At 34.5% G+C, this 18,726-nt stretch overlaps 1 protein-coding gene across 5 annotated transcripts in view; it reads right to left on the reverse strand.

Annotated features, from left to right (window-relative positions):
• SESTD1 (SEC14 and spectrin domain containing 1) overlaps positions 1-18,726 on the reverse strand; it is a 162,656-nt gene that overhangs the window by 39,479 nt on the left and 104,451 nt on the right. For all 5 annotated transcript variants that reach the window (XR_010149676.1, XM_016949355.4, NM_001243105.2 and 2 more), the window contains 4 exons: positions 9,278-9,391; positions 7,290-7,387; positions 4,407-4,462; positions 1,602-1,813 (listed from right to left, as the gene is read on the reverse strand). Coding sequence is in view for 4 of the 5 variants with exons in the window: in XM_016949355.4 (XP_016804844.1) it covers positions 1,602-1,813; positions 4,407-4,462; positions 7,290-7,387; positions 9,278-9,391 (480 nt within the window). In the remaining variant the exon portion in view is untranslated. The remainder of the gene's footprint in view (positions 1-1,601; positions 1,814-4,406; positions 4,463-7,289; positions 7,388-9,277; positions 9,392-18,726) is intronic.

The raw sequence follows: 18,726 nt of genomic DNA on the forward strand, positions 1-18,726 counted from the left end.
TCCTTCCTTCCTTTCAAATCTTTTTTTCCCATGACATCTTGATGCTCTAATTTGAGAAGTCACGAACTAGATCAATTGTGCAGGCCAATTCTGGCCCACCACCTGTTTTTGTATAATAAATAAAAGTTTATTGGAGAATGGCCACACATATTGGTTTATACAATGTCTATATCTGCTCTTGTACTATAATGGCAGAGTTAAGCAGCCACAGCTGCAAGAAAGACCGTATGGTCCACAAAGTCTAAATGTCTGCAATTTTACAGAATTTTGCCAGCAACTACACTAGACCTCTAGAGTAGAGTCTAGTTCAAAAGAAATACATATAATAACTACCACTGATTGAGAGCTGGGTTCTTTCCAAACACTAGCCTTTCAAAAGGGGTATTATTATTCCTGTTTCAATTAAGCAAAGAAGGCAGAGAGGGAAAGAAAGAGAGGAAAAGAGGAAAGAAAGAAGACAGTTCAAGCGAGGCTCAGGGGTGAAGTATCGTGAATGGTCACACAGCTAAGTGAAGAAACTGGGATTGGGATCATGCTCTATGACTCAAAAAGGCCATCCACTTCCCACTGTGCCTACTGCTTCCTTTTTCCTCAACAGAACTTGGGATTCTACGCTGCTATGATTTACCATGCTACTCTTCATCCTCCACAAAATGCCAGTTCTTTCAAAACCTATCACTGCCTGGTGAAATCAGATACATTCTGGGAGGACAATCTCAAATGCTACTTCCCCCACTAAGTCTTCCCAGATTACCTGAAGCTAGAGAAATAATCCATCCTATAATTGCCCATAACCTCTCAGTCATGTCCTTGTGACCCTTAACACTTTCTCTCCCTAAACTTATTGATCGTAAAAACCAAGTCTACCTTTATATCCTGTAAAAAACCTAGCACAATGCCTTCCACAGAGGAATCACTTAATAAATGTTTATCTAATGAGTAAATGAACCTAGATTTAAAAATTAGGACGTTTCCAGTTTGCATTTTTAAATAAAATATTCGAAGATTTATTTTCTTAATTATTCAACATAAAAATCCAGAGTGTAATCTAAATAACAGAAATGTCTCCCTTTAGTATTTTTAGTATTTTAGCCTACTTTTCTTATAAAAATAAAGTTTAAAAGAAATTAAAATTCCTAATAACTAAATACATTTAATATTTTCTATCAGTATTATAAAAAATTTGATATTAGAATCATTTGCATTACATGTGTTATTTTGTTAGGATAGAAATACTCTTTGTAATACCTAAATTAACCAAAAAACTAAGTTATTAGAAATTAAGAATAAATCAAGTATCAATAATGAAATGTTATTTATTGCAAAAATACACTGAGACCACTGATGACATTTCCAAGAACCAGTTATTTTTGAAGTTCATTGTTACACTAAGCTGAATGCTCAATGTCATCACTGTGAAAATAACATAACTTTTAATTCAAATACTATTTGTAAAACAATACATAATTTAAAAGTTTTAGAATCCAGTTTGATGTGTTCTAAGGTTTTCTATATAGTGTATATAAGACTTAATAGTCAGTCACATAGTAGAAATTATAAGGAATTAAAAAGAGTTAAATATATTCAAATCAGACACCTACCTGCATTACCTTCTGTTGAATCTCTTCTAACTGTGTGCGCTTGCTACGTTGCCTACAAACTTCCTGGTAGCGGGTATATTGCTCTCGGAGTGAATCTAATAATTTCATAACCTGTGGCTGTGCAAGAAGTTCATCATCCATAGGAGACCATGAAACCCCTCCGTCTGAGCCATTAAATCGACGCTGCTGTAATTCGGATAACAATTCATGCCCTTTACAAATAAAAGATACTTGAAATTAATATCTCTAAAGAAATGTAATTCTCACTTCTCAATATTCCCAATTCTAGTCCCTTATTTTTAAAACCTATCTACCTACATATCTACCAGGTTATAAATGGAATTTAAAAATTTATGTATCACAATAAGTAGGAAAACTGTACATATTAATATGTATATGTATGTGTGTGTACATATATATTATGTAAACTAGATAGTATATTAAAATGCTATATCATATATCATAAATATACGCACCATAGAAATACTATACTACCTATTAAATATGGCATATATATGGTTTATATATTTTTTTCTATCAATCACATTTTTGTTATTGGTGAATTCATTACTCAGGATACTGTGCCAAACAATCCTATTTCCCTGTAGAGCAAAATTATACTGTGGGATTTCTGTCTGATGGTACTAATCCAAGTAATATGTTGTAGGATTTCAGTATTAATCCATATTCTCAATCACAGCATTTAAAAAAAAGGTGACAGTATAACAAATGAATGATTAAAGGGAGAAAAGTTTTTATTACAAGTACAAAATAATATTTATATAATCTCTATTTATAAGAATCTTCACAATATATTAACTGTGAATAATAACGGGCCATACTAGTGTTAGAACTGCAATGAATGTGACTCAATTACAGCAAACTCATGTAGAAAATCCACTCATACATGAGAAACTACAATTGTAGAATGTGCAACAACTAAAGCTGTAGATATTAAATAATTTTAAAAGTAAATAAGGTAAAAATTGTTTTGTGACTAATATTCAGGCATCAAAACAATACACATATTTAAATTCTCTTCCTTATTTAGAATAATATCTTAAATTTAAATGGCTTTCAATATATAGCAAATGAACTTTTATTATGGTTTGGAGGTATTTCTAATTTCTAAAAGTATCCACGATTGTTCTAAACCTCTTCATTTTATACTCTCTTTCAATACTTACTTTAAAAGTTAATAGCATATAAAATAGGACCTAGTAGCATATAAAATTAAATTTACAATAGAAATTGTAAAAGCTTCTTAATTCAATGAATTAAAATAAGCTTTCAAGCTGCTAAACATATATATGGAATTAAGTTTTAAATCTAGAGGAGTATTTTTACTGACAGTCTATTGTACCTGCTAAATATATAATAATTCAGAGATTACAAGTATTTCTTTGTTCTCTAACAAAATAAGCTGTATATCATACTGGAAGAACTTAGGACACCTGAATCAATACAACAAATATATTCAGAATTTACTTCTTTATTATTTATTACATTTTATAATTGGAAAAATAATTGTTCTAAAGGTTTGTGCAAAGTCTTTTTATATATATTCATAAAAGCTATGAATATCAGAATACATTTTTTTCTACTTTGACAATTGTCACCCTTATTTTCCTTGTCGATATCATTTTCATTAGAGAAGCAGCATAGCATAATGATTTCAAAGAGCATGCTTTGAAATCAAACTGCCTAGGTCCAAGTCCCAGCTCCAGCATTTACTAGCTGTGTAACCTATATAAGTTACTTAACGTTTTTATGCTTCAGCTTTCCCATCTTAAAATTGGAATGACAGTAGTATCTATTTCACAGGACTGAAGTGAGTTAACATATGTAAAGTGCTCAGACAGTATGTGGCACACAGTAGGATTAGAATTATGAGCTATTATTTAAAAAAAGATCAGAAATAAAATTGAGGTATTTCAATTGGAAAAAATTACAATTTGATTCTCCTAGAGTTTGTGAAACTGCTACCAGAGATATTTGGGTTGGAATATACATATCAGGCAGCACTATGTGCTTGCACTATGTGCAAGGCTTTGCAAGGTGATAAGTGTTTTTACATCGATGATTATAAAACAGTAGAGCTTTGGCTTTGGATTTAGCAATGGAGAGAGAGCTTAATAGTTACTTGATCTTCAGCAAGTCATTTTCTATTGCTAAGCCTTGGCTTCCTCCAGTACAAAATAGATAAAATAATACTAATTATCTCAAAGGCTTGTTAGGAGAATGAAAAATAAAAACACATAAACACAATGTCTGGCACATAAGGAGTGTTCAATAATTCTCACAGCAACCCAGTGAAATAAAAATTTTCATCTTCATTTTATAGATAATAAATTAAATCCAAATTAAGAGAGAGATTATTATTAATTTTTAAGAATATTATAAAGCTGGGGTTTCCCCCACCCCGGGCCACACAGCAGGAGGTGAGCGGCAGGCCAGCAAGCATTACTACCTGAGTTCTGCCACCTGTCAGATCAGTGGCGGCATCAGATTCTCATAGGAGCACAAACTCTATTGTGAACTATGCACGCGAGGGATCCAGGTTGCGTGCTCCTTATAAGAACCTAATGCCTGATGATCTGAGGTGGAACAGTTTTATCCTGAAACCATCCCTCACCCAGTCCACAGAAAAACTGTCTTCCACAAAACCAGTCCCTGGTCCTCAAAAATTTCCCCTTGAGTTCCTTCCACATGTACCACATTCATGCTGAATTCATGTTTATTTAATGAACGAATCAATCCAATTGGTTTATTGGATTATTATCACAAATATTTTTTAAATCTTACCTGTCTGAAGAACTGTTTCAGGATCAACCGATGGAAGAAAGTTTAAATCCACAGACCTGGAAAACACCAAAGGAGTAATTTTCAAAAGGCATATTTCTATCAATGTAACTTTAAAAATTCCTTTACATATAAAAAAACAGAACAGGGGCACAAAAGTATGAAAATCTGAAGCATACCATCCTACCATGCTAACTTCTCTCAAGCATAAGGAAGCCCATTAGGAAAAGTAAATACTAGTAGCCAGAGAAATACCAACGTAATAAATCATAAAATAACTACTTGGAAAAATATAGTTTACTGTTTTTAGTCATAATATTATTTCAAATATATCAAAGAAGTCCATTTAGTATTTATCCAATGAGTATTTGTTTCAAAATGAAGTTTGTCATATAGTAACCCAGAAATGTAACATTAAAAAATGCATGCAGCCATCCTCCAGACAAAACTTTATTTACCTACAGCAATCTTTGATAGCTGTGAATATTCTGTCTTATATTCCAGGGGTGGGTGGGTGTGTGTGTGTGTGTGTGTGTGTGTGTGTGTGTGTGTGTGTGTCCTAGCAGTTGTACTCTCTTCCCTAATCATACTTCTTGTGCAGCTGGACATCTGCCTTTATTTTCCTAAACACATACAGGAAAGAAAAGATGAAGGAAAGAAAGGGGACAAGGACCTTGCTGCTGTAACTGACTGGTCTCGTGCTAAATTTTTCACTTTTTGTCAATGGATCTAGGCCCTCAGATGCTTCCTGAGGATTGACATAAAGAAAGTTGAAAAAAAAAAGTTGATAAAAATTTGCAAGAGGAGGGACTCTATTATCTGGGATCTGGGGTTTAAAGGAAACTAAGCAATAACACGTCAGTTCCTTGAGGAGGAACTGGCAAATATAAGATTTTGATATTTCATGTAGTCATGGAAACCAGGACTTCCCAAAGTGTTTCCCAAAACACTGAACAAGATATGTTTGTTTGTTTTTTTTTGAGACGGAGTCTCACTCTGTCACCCAGGCTAGAGTGCAGTGGCGTGATCTCGACTCACTACAACCTCCGCCTCCCAGGCTCAAGGGATTCTCCTGCCTCAGCCCCCTGAGTAGCTGGGACTACAGGCGCGTGCCACCACGCCTGGCTAATGTTTGTATTTTTAGTAGAGATGGGGTTTCACCATGTTGGCCAGGATGGTCTTGATCTCCTGACCTTGTGATCCACCCACCTTGTCCTCCTAAAGTGCTGGGATTACAGACATGAGCCACCGCGCCCAGCCTGAACAAGATATGTTTTAAGGAAGCAATTAAATAGGTTTCTTTGCTGCACTGCTTCTTCAGAACCTTTAATCTGCAATATTCACAGTCATTCTCAAAGAGGGAAATACAGTCAACAGCATCAAACTCTTTGATCATGGACTCATTTTCTATAGTCACCAACATGGGATGTCTTTCCCAAGGAATATAACTAAGAAACATCAAACTTACTCGGATGGACTATTCAGAAAACAAAGAAGTCCAGCTAATTTTCATCAAGTAACTCATGATATTTTCACTTCCTAAACCACAGCATATATGTGTGTGATATCTACAGACACACAATCACATATTTATATACATATACAAAATTTCATAATTTTACATTTTTATATGGCATCTGTAGGATGGAAACATTCCTAACTGCTTGTGGTGACTTTAATCAGATTTACATTCAAACCATTTGTTTTCACAGTTTGACTTTGTTTTAATCAAGATTTTGTGTTAAAACTATGATCTTACACTTGAAAACCTGATATGTGACTATATTTGGATTCAAGGAATAACAACAAGCATTTTATTAAGGTTCCACTGTATCTTCAAGGTCAGATTCAAAGGAGACAGATCGGATGACAGGGAACACCAGGATTCTTTCACATTTCCTAATGAAAAATTACTGTTTTAGTGACCAGTAATAATCAAGTGGCCTGAATAGTTCATTTGCTTGCTAAAGTGCTTTTTATCTGAGGAGGAGGACTTGGTCTACCAACAGAAAAGTGAAAGCTGACAAGGTTGTAAAGTTCAAGGGAAATCTGTTAACATGATAAATCTAGGTAGTTACATTCAGATAATACCACTCAACTATTACTTCATTGCATATCATAAAACACTAAATTCCCCAATTTGAATTCATGAATATCACATATTTTACAAGAGCAGAAAAAGTTCTATAAGCTAGACATTTAAGTGCTAATGTATTCAAATAAGGTTATAATAATTGTATTTCAAACTGCAACTTTTTTCATATTCTTAACCAGGAAAGAAGATAACTCTAAAAAGGTAGAAAAGTGTTTCTTTTGAAAACACGTTCTTGAAACATTTTACATAGTGTCAGAAAAAAGTAAATACATTACTATTAATTTAAAAATGGGCCGGGTGCGGTGGCTCACGCCTGTAATCCCAGCACTTTGGGAGGCCGAGACGGGCAGATCACGAGGTCAGGAGATCGAGACCATTCTGGCTAACATGGTGAAACCCCGTCTTTACTAAAAATACAAAAAATTAGCCAGGCGAGGTGGCGGGCGCCTGTAGTCCCAGCTACTGGAGATGCTGAGGCAGGAGAATGGCGGGAACCCAGGAGGCGGAGCTTGCAGTAAGCCGAGATTGCGCCACTGCACTCCAGCCTGGGTGACAGAGCAAGACTCCGTCTCAAAAAAAAAAAAAAAAGGCTTTTGTGAAGAAACTGATTCAAACCAATACATTTTACATGTAAAGCAAATTCAAATTCTCACGAATATTGTAAGTCAATTTTGATTGAATGAAGACTTTGTTTACTGTAGTTCTTTTAGCTTGCATTAACAATAGAGATATCTTTTATCAGAATAATTATAGTTTTGCAAGGATATAATTGCATGCCACTAGCCACCTACCTTTCTTTCTCTTGCTGATTTCCTTTATCACTTCCATTGTTAATCAAAGCAAGTTCATCTAATAATGATGTAGATTCCTTTGTAAACTTCTCAAAAACCTACAATATGAGTTTTATTAACATACTAAGAACAGTCTTAAAAATTAATATGTAATAAGGATTGTCAGTTAAGAGCAATAGAATTGGCCAGCTAGGATATGTTTTCCTTCCCCAGCAGTTCGTGCAATTCTACCACCAGAGCACAACAATGTACCCAAGACAAGACAAAACTGTTTCCTAAAGCAATGAATAGTTTCATGGATAAATAATTTTTAAAATTTAAATACATCAATAAATTATCTTCATTCTCCATTCAGATACGTGTTTATTTGAGAAACATTTGCATTGATAACAGTTCTAACTACATACATGTAATTTAGAACACGCTAAGTCTCTAATAACAGTTACAGAACACTTCTTTATGTTATTCTATCACCAACACATGTTGGTTTCACATAATAGTTGTTATATACATGCATGTAGCATTTAAAATTAGTTATAATTTTAATGATTTCTTCAAATATTTCTGAAAAGGAATTTGGGCAAGTCTGTTTAAACGTAAGTAATGAAGTAGACAATCACTTGACTAACACCACTTTTTAAATATGGTGGAAATAGGCTGGGTGCAGTAGCTCATGCCTGTAATCCCAGCATTTTGGGAGGCCGAGGCAGAGGGGTTGCTTGAGCCCAGGAGTTCATGGCTGGCCTGGGCAACATGGAGACTCCATCTCTACAAAAAATAAAACCTTCGTCAGGCATGGTGGCATGCACTTGCAGTCCCAACGACTTGAGAGGCTGAGGTGGAAGGACTGCTTGAGCCCAGAAGTTAAAGGTTGCAGTGTGTGGTGATCATGCCACTGCATTTCAGCCTGGGGCGAGACCCTGTCTCTAAATAAATAAACTGGGTGGAAACAGAATTAGTTATCCATTCAGAGATAACCAAAAGTTCACCATTCTCCAATAAAATTATTAATCTAAAATGAGTTAATCTGACGTTTGTTTTCAGTAGTTCAATAAAAAAAAAATCAAATTACACAGAGTTGCAGATTTCAGAAGTCTAGAATGCCAAAGACGATACATTTTCACAAATGAAAATGCTTAATCTGTCAAACTGCTCTTCAAGTTGATAATTCAAATTAATGTTTAAATATCCTCTGAAAATGGTATAGCAACTAGATCACCTCAAGAAATTATGCTTCTGTTGGCTGGGAGCAGTGGCTCACGCCTGTAATCCCAGCACTTTGGAAGGCCGAGGCAGGTGGATCACGAGGTCAAGAGTTTGAGATCAGCCTGACCAACATGGTGAAACCCCGTCTCTGCTAAAAATACAAAAATTAGCTGGGCGTGGTGGCGCGTGCCTGTAATCCCAGCTAGTCACGAGGCTGAGGCAGGAGAATTGCTTGAATCCCGGAGGCGGAGGTTGCAGTGAGCTGAGATTGCGCCACAGCACTCCAGCCTGGGCAACAGAGCAAGACTGTCTCAAAAAAAAGAAAAAAAAAGAAAAAAAAAATTATGCTACTGTTATTCTAATTAAAAATTTTACAACCTTTACTGATGCTACTAATGACAGAACAGTAATAGCTAAAACTTATACAGTGCCACTATATCATGTCTGGTGCTGTTCTAAATGCTTTATATGTATATTCATTTCATTTTACCCATAATCACACAAAGGTAGGTACTATTACTATCACCATATTACAGATGTGGGAATCAGGCCAAGGCAAGATTAAACGCATTGTTGAAGGCCTAGCAACTAGAATCAGGATTCTAATCAAGTAAGTCTGACTTCACAGTATTTGTCTATTATGCTATAATGTGGTATGCACATATTTCTCCATTTTTGTAAAAAGAAAAATAATCTATATTTTAATAGACTAAAATGATAAAGTTATCAAAATATATCTTATTTCTATGCAATAACATTTTATCTCATTGTAATATACCAACCAGCCTCTTATTTAACCAGTCCATGTGATCATAGGTGAGACTCCCACCAAAATCTTCTGTTAATTGGCATGGTTCTATATAACGAGTCAATTTGTTGGCGGACACTAAAATAACCTATAAAAAGGTTAAAAGAAAAGAAACATTTAGTAACCCACTATTAAAATCCATGAAAGTAACCAGGAGGTAAAATTAGGTTAAAATATGCAATATTGTTTCCAACATGATGACACATTATCATTTACTTAATACAATATTTAAAACCAATTCAATAAGTTATAGATACCTGATAAAAAAATTCATCAAAAACTTTTTCTAATACCACATTTTAAAAAACAACAGGTACCAGCAGTTCAGATGAAATATTTTCAAAAATATTTTATCTTGTTTCTTTGTAATAAAAATCAATAATCAATTCCTTAATACAATGAAGTAATAAAAAATTTTCACATCATCTTAAAATTAGCTAAGGACACTAAAATGATAAGCCCTATGAAGAGTAAATCTGGCAATCAAAAAGTTATCCATTTTAAAGTTTTTCTAATGTTCCTTTGATTACATATAAACAAAACAAGTCCTCCGGTTGTAGAGTATAACCCACAATAACGTATGCCAATATTTAATTTTTAGTAAAAATTAGAAGATCAGAGTATTTATAAACTTGAAATGTACATATTAAAATGCTAATCTTTTAACTCTAAACTTAAAAAGATTTCAAATACAAATTAAATAAGTACCTAAGAGACCACTGCAGAACTAAATAAAACTTCAGTGAAGATACACATGCATAAAAAACAAAATACATCTATGGAAGAAAGATATTCAAATGGTAGTGTTAATACTAAATGACATATGGAAATGTGAATTTATTAAAAATGACTTGATAAGAAAAATAATGTGTCTGGCTGGAAAGAGCATCATTGCCACTCTCACAATAACAAAAGCCAGACAATCTGCAAAATTATAACTTTTTCTGGAACTCCTAAGAAAGCTGAGGTTACAGGGAAACCTGTAACTAGTTTGAAGTTGAAGAGAAGGCAAGCACCACAGAGAGAAAGGTGAAAGGGGCTACCACAGAGAGCATGTGCGAAATTTTTGGAACTCTTCTGTATCTTGATTATGGCAAAAATTATGTGACTATATGTGCTTGTCGAATCTCATAAAACTATATGCTAAAGTATGAATTTTACTTCACATAAATTATACCTCATAAAACTGACTTTAAAAAAATTTAAAAAACAACTTAAGGAGGACTTGTGGAAGAACTCAGAAGGAGACAAATGAAAAATTTAGAAACAGACACAAAATGTAAAACAAGGTACATCCATACTGTATATGAAGTTATAATATCAACAATAAATAAGGAGAAATTACCAAGACTGCTTTGCCGGAAGAGGGAAAATTTCATCCTCAGGAAGACACCAAAAACATTGCATGAAAAATTCATAGAACTATGAACTCTATCAAATTTGAGTGTACAACAAATTGCTATTGATAACAACACATTAAATGGAAATTAAGTCTTAAATATTTATATGAGGAAACAAAGCCTAGTGAATAATGAGCTAAGTGACCCATCTAAGAAGTCAGGAGAGGAAAAAGACAGAATAAGTCCAAAGAAAATAGAAGAAAGGAGGTGAAAAATCAGAAGTAAATATAAATTAAGATATTACAGGGGATCAAAAAAGCCGAAACTTATTTCTTGAAAAGACTAATGAAATCAACAAACTTCTGATAGGAGGAAGCAAGAAAAACAAAGTACAAGTAAATAATGGTAACAACATAAAGGAGAATACCATTTCGTTGACAGCAATGGTTTAAAAGACATTAAGGACACAAGACAATTTTGTGCCAATACCTATAAACTCAGAAGAATAGACATATTCCTATTAAAAAGTGTAACTTATCAAAACTGACATAAGAAAACAATACCTACAACCAATGAAGTGAATCATTAGATTCTTTATGTTTTCAGTAATCATGCTGTTAGTGATAGTTTTAGTATTGCCATTCTGCAATCACTTGATGAGGAACAAAGCCAATGAGTGAGATGGGATATTATAATTCTGCCATCCCCAACAACCTTAAGAAAATGGGATTTTTGGCAAGGGAGGAAGGAAGATGTGGGAGAGAAAAAGCATCCTTACGGTGCTCGTTTTAAATTGGAAGTATCAGTTTAAACTCCACAATATATTTCATTTTAAATGAACACACACACACACTCTCGCTCTCTCACACACACTTATATGTATGTGTATTTTCTAGTTGTGTCCAATGGAAGGTTTAGAAATAATGACCAATTTTGTAGAAATGTATGTTCCTAGCATCCAGACTGTGATCTCTGAGTACCATTTCTCATAAAAAAGAATCAGGTTTTGTTAAAATAGCATTAGTCAAAAAAATAATAATTTTAAAAGAAAATAAAAGGAATCACACCATGATGAGTGAGCTTGGAACATCTTACCCAGACACCAAAAAAGCTATCAAAGACTACTATGGTTGTAACGAAAGGACATGAAAAGGCTTCCACTGACCAAAGATGTGACAAGTTACACATCAATAAGAATAATAAATGCCATGAATCGAAACATTAAATACGCTTAAATCAATGAGTGCATACTGACACAAAAGAAATAATCACCATTGGACTAAGCTACAGAACACACTTATTATAATGAAAACGAGACTGGGCACGGTGGCTCATGCCTATAATCTCGGCACTTTGGGAGACCGAGGCAAGAGGATTGCTTGAAACCAGGAGTTTAAGACCAGCCTGGGCAATGTAAGAAAACCCAATCTCTACCAAAAAAAAAAAAAAAAAGGTGTGTACTTCTAGTCCCAGCTACTTGGGAAGCTGAAGCAGAAGGACCACTTGTTTCCAGGAGTTAGGCTGCAGGGAGCTATTATTGCACCACTGCACTCCAGCCTGGGGGTCAGAGAACCCCACGAAGAAAAGAACGGAAGGAAAGGAAGGGAAGGGAAAGAAGAAAGGAAGGAAGAAAGGGAAGGAAGGAAGGAAGAGAGAGAGGGAGGGAGGGAGAGAGGGAGACAGAACAGCAATAAAGAGAAACAAGCATTTATTTCACTTTTCATATACAAACTGTATTACTGGATAGACAAATAATAAGTTTCTCATTATAAAATGATTCCAGCTAGTAAATGAAGAAGGAATAATAGAACTAGATTATCATTTTATAATTTTTAATGAAGTAAGAGATCTAGACACTGAACATTAATGGCTGCTAACGTCACAAAAAAGACAACTATTACAAATCTCATGATCAAGGAACACATCACCACCTGTGAAGAGCCTTAGAAAAATGAAATCAACTCTAAAACTAATCACTGTCTAAATCCAACTATCAATTTATAAAAACACATGTAAATTATACCACAGGGATACTTTCAGAAATATGCAGACTACTGGAAACTCTATAGGACAAACAATTTGGTCTCTTAAAAAAAATGTATACGAGAGAGAAGTTAAGATTAAAAAGCTGCATTTAATAGACATATACAGAATCTCACAACCAATAATAAGAGAATTACATGTTCTTTTCAAGCAAGTATGAAATATTTTAAAACTTGACTGTATATTAGTGCATAAGAAAGCCTCAGCAAATTTCAAAGGAATATATAATATAACCACAAAATTAAGCTAGAAATCAATAATCAATCATATCAGCAATCCGTATTACTGATTTCTAGCTCACTGTAGTCTCTGCCTCCCAGGTTCAAAGGATTCTCCTGTCTCAGCCTCCCAAGTAGCTGGACTACAGGGGCGTGCCACCATGCTCGGCTCATTTTTTGTTTTGTTTTTTAGTAGAGACGAGGTTTTACCATGTTGGCCAGGCTGGTCTCACATTCCTGACCTCAAGTGATCCACCTGCCCTGGCCTCCTAAAGTGCTAGGATTACAGGTGTGAGCCATCGCATCTGGCCCACAACTCTTTTTTTGGGATCCACAGAAAGGCTTTCACACTAGGGAAATTAAACACAATCAGATCCCAGAAAAGAACTTTTCCTTTCTCCAAAAATGTCAAGCAATATATTAATAAGATATATAACTATATATACTAAGAATGAAACCAAGCAATATACATTTATTCTATGAGTAAATAAATTACTTGCTAAATTGAGCATGAATTCACATCTGAAAAGATAAAATCCCAGAGCACTCTCTCCTGAAAATGCAGGCCAGGCATGGTGGCTCATGTTTGTAATCCCAACGATTTGGGCAGCCAAGGTAAGAGGACTGCTTGAGCCCAGGATTTCGAGACTGCAGTGAGCTATGATCGTGCCACTGCACTCAAGTCTAGGCAACAGAGTGAGATTCTGTCTCAAAAAAAAAAAACAAAACGTAAGGATGGTCTTTTTGCTCTTCAATTGCATCTTATTTAACGTAATATTCTATTTAAATACTGACAAAAATCTCTCTTTTGAGAAATCCCAATATCATGTCCCTTATTTATTTTTAATTTTCCATAGGTTACTGGGGTACAGTCAGTGTTTAGTTACATGAGTAATTTCTTTAGTGGTGATTTGTGAGATTTTGGTGCACCCATCACCCGAGCAGTATACACTGCAGCATATTTGTAGTCTTTTATCCCTTGCTTCCCTCTCACCCTTTCCCCCAAGTCTCCAAAGTCTATTTTATCATTCTTATGCTTTTGTGTCCTCATAGCTTAGCTCCCACATATCAGTGAGAACACACGATGTTTGGTTTTCCATTCCTGAGTTACTTCACTTAGAATAATAGTCTCCAATTTCATGTAGGTCTCTGTGAATGCCATTAATTCATTCCTTTTTATGGCTGAGTAGTATTCCATCATACGTGTATATATATATACGTGTATATACGTATACACGTATATATATGTGTATATATGTATATGTGTGTGTATATATACACATATATATATCACATATATATATCACAGTTTCTTTATCCACTCATTGATTGATGGGGACTTGGGTTGGCTCTATGATTTTGCAATTGTGAATTGTGCTGCTATAAACACGCATGTGTAAGTATCTTTTTCATATAATGACTTCTTTTCTTCTGGGTAGATACCCAGTAGTGGGACTGCTGGATCAAATGGTAGTTCTACTTTTAGTTCTTTGAGGTATCTCCACACTGTTTTCCATAGTGGCTGTACTAGTTTACATTCCCACCAGCAGTACAGAAGTGTTCCCTGATCACGGCATTCACGCCAACATCTGTTTTTTGATTATGGCCATTCTTGCAGGAGTAAGGTGGTATCACATTGTGGTATTGATTTGCATTTCCCTAATCATTAGTGATGTTGAGCATTTTTTCATATGTTTGTTGGCCATTTGTATATCTTCTTTTGAGAATTGTCTATTCATGTCCTTAGCCTACTTTTTGATGGGATTGTTTGCTTTTTTTCTTGCTGATTTGAGTTCATTGTAGATTCTGGGTATTGTCCTTTATCATATGTATAGATTGTGAAGATTTTCTCCCCCTCTGTAGGTTGTCTGTTTACTCTGCTGACTGTTTGTTTTGCCGTACAAAAGCTCTTTAATTTCATTAGGTCCCAGCTATTTATCTTTGTTTTTATTGCATTTGCTTTTGGATTCTTGGTCATGAAATCTTTGCCTAAGCCAATGTCTAAAAGGGTTTTTCCAATGTTATCTTTTATAATTTTTATAGTTTCAGGTCTTAGATTTAAGTCCTTAATCCATCTTGAGTTGATTTTTGTACAAGGTGAGAGATGATGATCCAGTTTCATTCTCCTACATGTGGCTAGCCAATTATCCCAGCACCATTTGTTGAAAAGGGTGTCCTTTCCCCACTTTATGTTTTTGTTTGCTACCCCTTTTACAATAGCTGCAAAAAAATAAAATACTTAGGGATATACCAAACCAAGGAGGCAAAAGACCTCTACAAGACAAACTACAAAACACTGCTGAAAGAAATCACAGATGACACAAACAAATGGAAACAAATCCCATGCTCATGGATGAGTAGAATCAATATTGTGAAAATGCCCATACTGCCAAAAGCAATCTACAAATTCAACACAATCCCCACCAAAATACCATCATTCTTCACAGAATTAGAAAACACAATTCTAAAATTCATATGGAACCAAAAAAGAGCCCGTATAGCCAAACCAAGACTAAGCAAAAAGAACAAATCTGGAGGCATCACACTACCTGATTTCAAACTATACTATAAGGCCATAGTAACAGTGTCATTGTTTCTTTGTTTTCATATTTAGAATCATAGGATGATTTATTTCATATTTAAAATCGTAAGATGATAAATCACAGGATGAGTTATTTCTGGGTTCTCTATTCTGTTCCATTGGTCTATGTGACTATTTTTATACCATACCAGCACAGAACCCAGAAATAAATCCAAACACTTACAGACAGATGTCCCTTATATTAAAGTTAATTTTTAATAATGTGTTATTGATTCACTTAACAATCATTATTTAGTGGAGCTAAATTTATTTATTAGAAGACGTGTGTTTTAGTGTTGGGAATATGAGGATGAATAAGATATGCTTCTGGCAAAGAAATTATCTTTTCATTTGTTTCTTTGCAATATTTCTCTGCAATATTCCAGAGACAGTTGTGTAATGCACAAGATGTAGAATAAAGTTTTCTGCTTTGTTCTAAGGCCTTTGTTGAAAATACCCTAAATGTCATTGCTGCTTTTGTCATAACAGCATAGAGGGCCAAAGGCTTTACTAGAATACCCCAAATGATTTCCAAACTCTTTTACTAGGGAAAAAACACCATTATTTTACAACTGAAAACATACAAAACTAGCAGCCATTCATTCCAGGTTTGTGCCCTAGTTCTGCCACAAATTCACTAAATTTGTAGAAGACAATCTAAAGGAATTCACCACTCCAAGCTTATTCCCCAATCTTTTGAAGAAGCCACCTTCATTAAATTATCTATGATGTTTCTTTAAGCTCTAAAAGGACATAATTCTAATGAGTTGTTATCTGATACATTTAATTTGGGCCATTCTCTCTCTTATATTACCTATCTTGTCCAATGAAGAGCTCTTGTCACTTTTCTATCCACAACTGGTTAGCCTTACCATATGTATTCCTTTCTACTTTTATAGTTCCTAAATGCACCAAAATCATTGATAAACATGTTTCAAGTTTAATGAGCCACACGGAAATTTTCCAGTTAGCAGTTACATATAACAGAAGTTTATTTCCATGTGAATAATTCTCTTAAAAGCTCTTTTTCCTAAAATTAACTTAAATGTAAACAGTACAGATTCACCTTCTTTTATGACATAACACATATTTAAGAGCATATTATCCTTTAATCAAAATAATTTTTTTAAAAAAATTGACCAAGATTACTGCTATTATGTTTTTACCTATGCAAAATAGTTTTAAATAAGGGAAGGACACAATTATGGAGAGCTACAGAAAACTCATTTTCTCCATTATTATAAAACATTTTATACAATCCATATTCTTATAAAATTCACTGGTGGCTATTAAAAGTTAAAACAGTAGCCCTGCCATGTAGACATACAGAATTGTATCAACACCAAAGGTATCTCAAAGTTAAATAACGTATGTGGGGGGAAAGCAACAGTTTGAACAATTGGCAGACTCACAATCACAATAATTTCCAATTGACAACTTACAGAACTACCTACTGTGATGAAACATCTCAGTTTCCACTGCAATAATCTCATTTTTGTTTAAGAGGGTGAAGGTGAGGAGAAAGGGCAGAGTAGGCTGGCTAAAGAGCAATAAATGTTTCCATTTTACTAGAAACATTCTTTTAGAAAAAGAATGAAGGGAAAAGACATTTAAGAGTGTGCAATAGTAGGAAACATCTTATTCTATGCATACGTTTTTCGCCTAACAATCACCTTTATAAAGTGGGTCAGGATCAGCATGTGTAAGAGGAAAGAGAATCCCTCCTTCCAGTGCACTGCAAAAATACACTCTGTTTACAAAGGTGAAAAACTGTCCACCTGCTTTTGGAAAATTACACCACTTACCAGGATACAACATATAAATAACAGACAACTGCTTCCCAGAGGACAAACCAAGTTTGAATAAACAGACAATTCAACTCCACTCCAATGATGGCAAACATCACAGAAGGGTGTGATTTCACTGCTGTGAATTTGCTCGTGAAGACCAAATTCAAATGCGCAAGCAAAAGTAAGAAACCATTTGCAGGGCGGGATTTAGGCCTGAAGTAGAACTGGAATGCTGAAAAAGGAAAACTGTGTAGAGATTTCTAGATGTTTGAAAAGCAAAAACTCGAAGAAAACAGAGAAAACTGACACATTTCAGGGTAATGCAACAAAACAAGATTGGGAATCCCAGACTAGGTGATTTTCTATAAATTGTTTCATTACAGCTTTTTAAATTACAAAATACTGGTAGGGCTTCCTATATTCCTTTCCGTTACAGCCCTTGAAGAGACCACTAATTTCCATAGATAGCAAACCTATATGAAAGTTTAAATATAAAGCAATGCAAATCAAAGGATCAGTTTTATCTTATTGGAAATGATCTATGACCTGGCAAAGAAGAAAAAAACAAAGAAAGAAACATAATGAAAAAAAAATTTTTTTGAGAGTTTTGCTCTTGTCACCCAGACTGGAGTGCAATAGCACGATCTCAGTTCACTGCAACCTCCAACTCCCAGGTTCAAGCAATTTTCCTGCCTCAGCCTCCCGAGCAGCTGGGATTACAGGTGCCCACCATCACGCCCAACTAGTTTTTCTATTTTTTTAGTAAAGATGAGGTTTCACCATTTTGGCCAGGCTGGTCTTGAACTCCTGGCTTCAGGTCATCCACCTGCCTCAGCCTCCCCAAGTGCTGGGATTACAGGCATGAGCCACTGTGCCCAGCCCATAATCAAATTTTTTTAAAGTCCATCCTCAGAGAGCAATTATCAACTAAAAGTAAGAACAAAATTAGAAAAGATTCCCCCTCAAAATCATATTGAGATCACATGTATTACGTATAATTCATTTTCATCCTATGATTCTAAATATGAAAACGAAGAAACAATGACACAATTGCTGAAAATTCTAAAGAAATATTTTCCAAAGCTACAAAAAAAGCTTTGAAAATCTTCAGTGAAGTGATTAATGAGTAAGAAATAACACCGTGAATTAGAGCACAAATATTTAAAAGTACAAAATGGCACAAATATATATAATTATATTAGATTATATTAATTTAAAAATTATATGGTTCTTTATTTTCTGCAAAACCTTCTTTTAAATATTTATTGACATTGTCACCTGTTCTAATTAAGTGACCAATTGATAGAAACATCATATTCTAACCTAAAGACAAACCTTCTTTAAAAATCAAACAATCCATTGCCTGTGAAGAAGATGGAACCACAAACTCAACATTTTCATTTCTCAGAAAATATTTAAAAGAGTAAATTTTCTAAAAGTATCCAGCATTT

The sequence above is a fragment of the Pan troglodytes genome, chromosome 13, assembly GCF_028858775.2.
Source record: "Pan troglodytes isolate AG18354 chromosome 13, NHGRI_mPanTro3-v2.0_pri, whole genome shotgun sequence".
Classification (NCBI taxonomy): Eukaryota; Metazoa; Chordata; class Mammalia; order Primates; family Hominidae; genus Pan; species Pan troglodytes.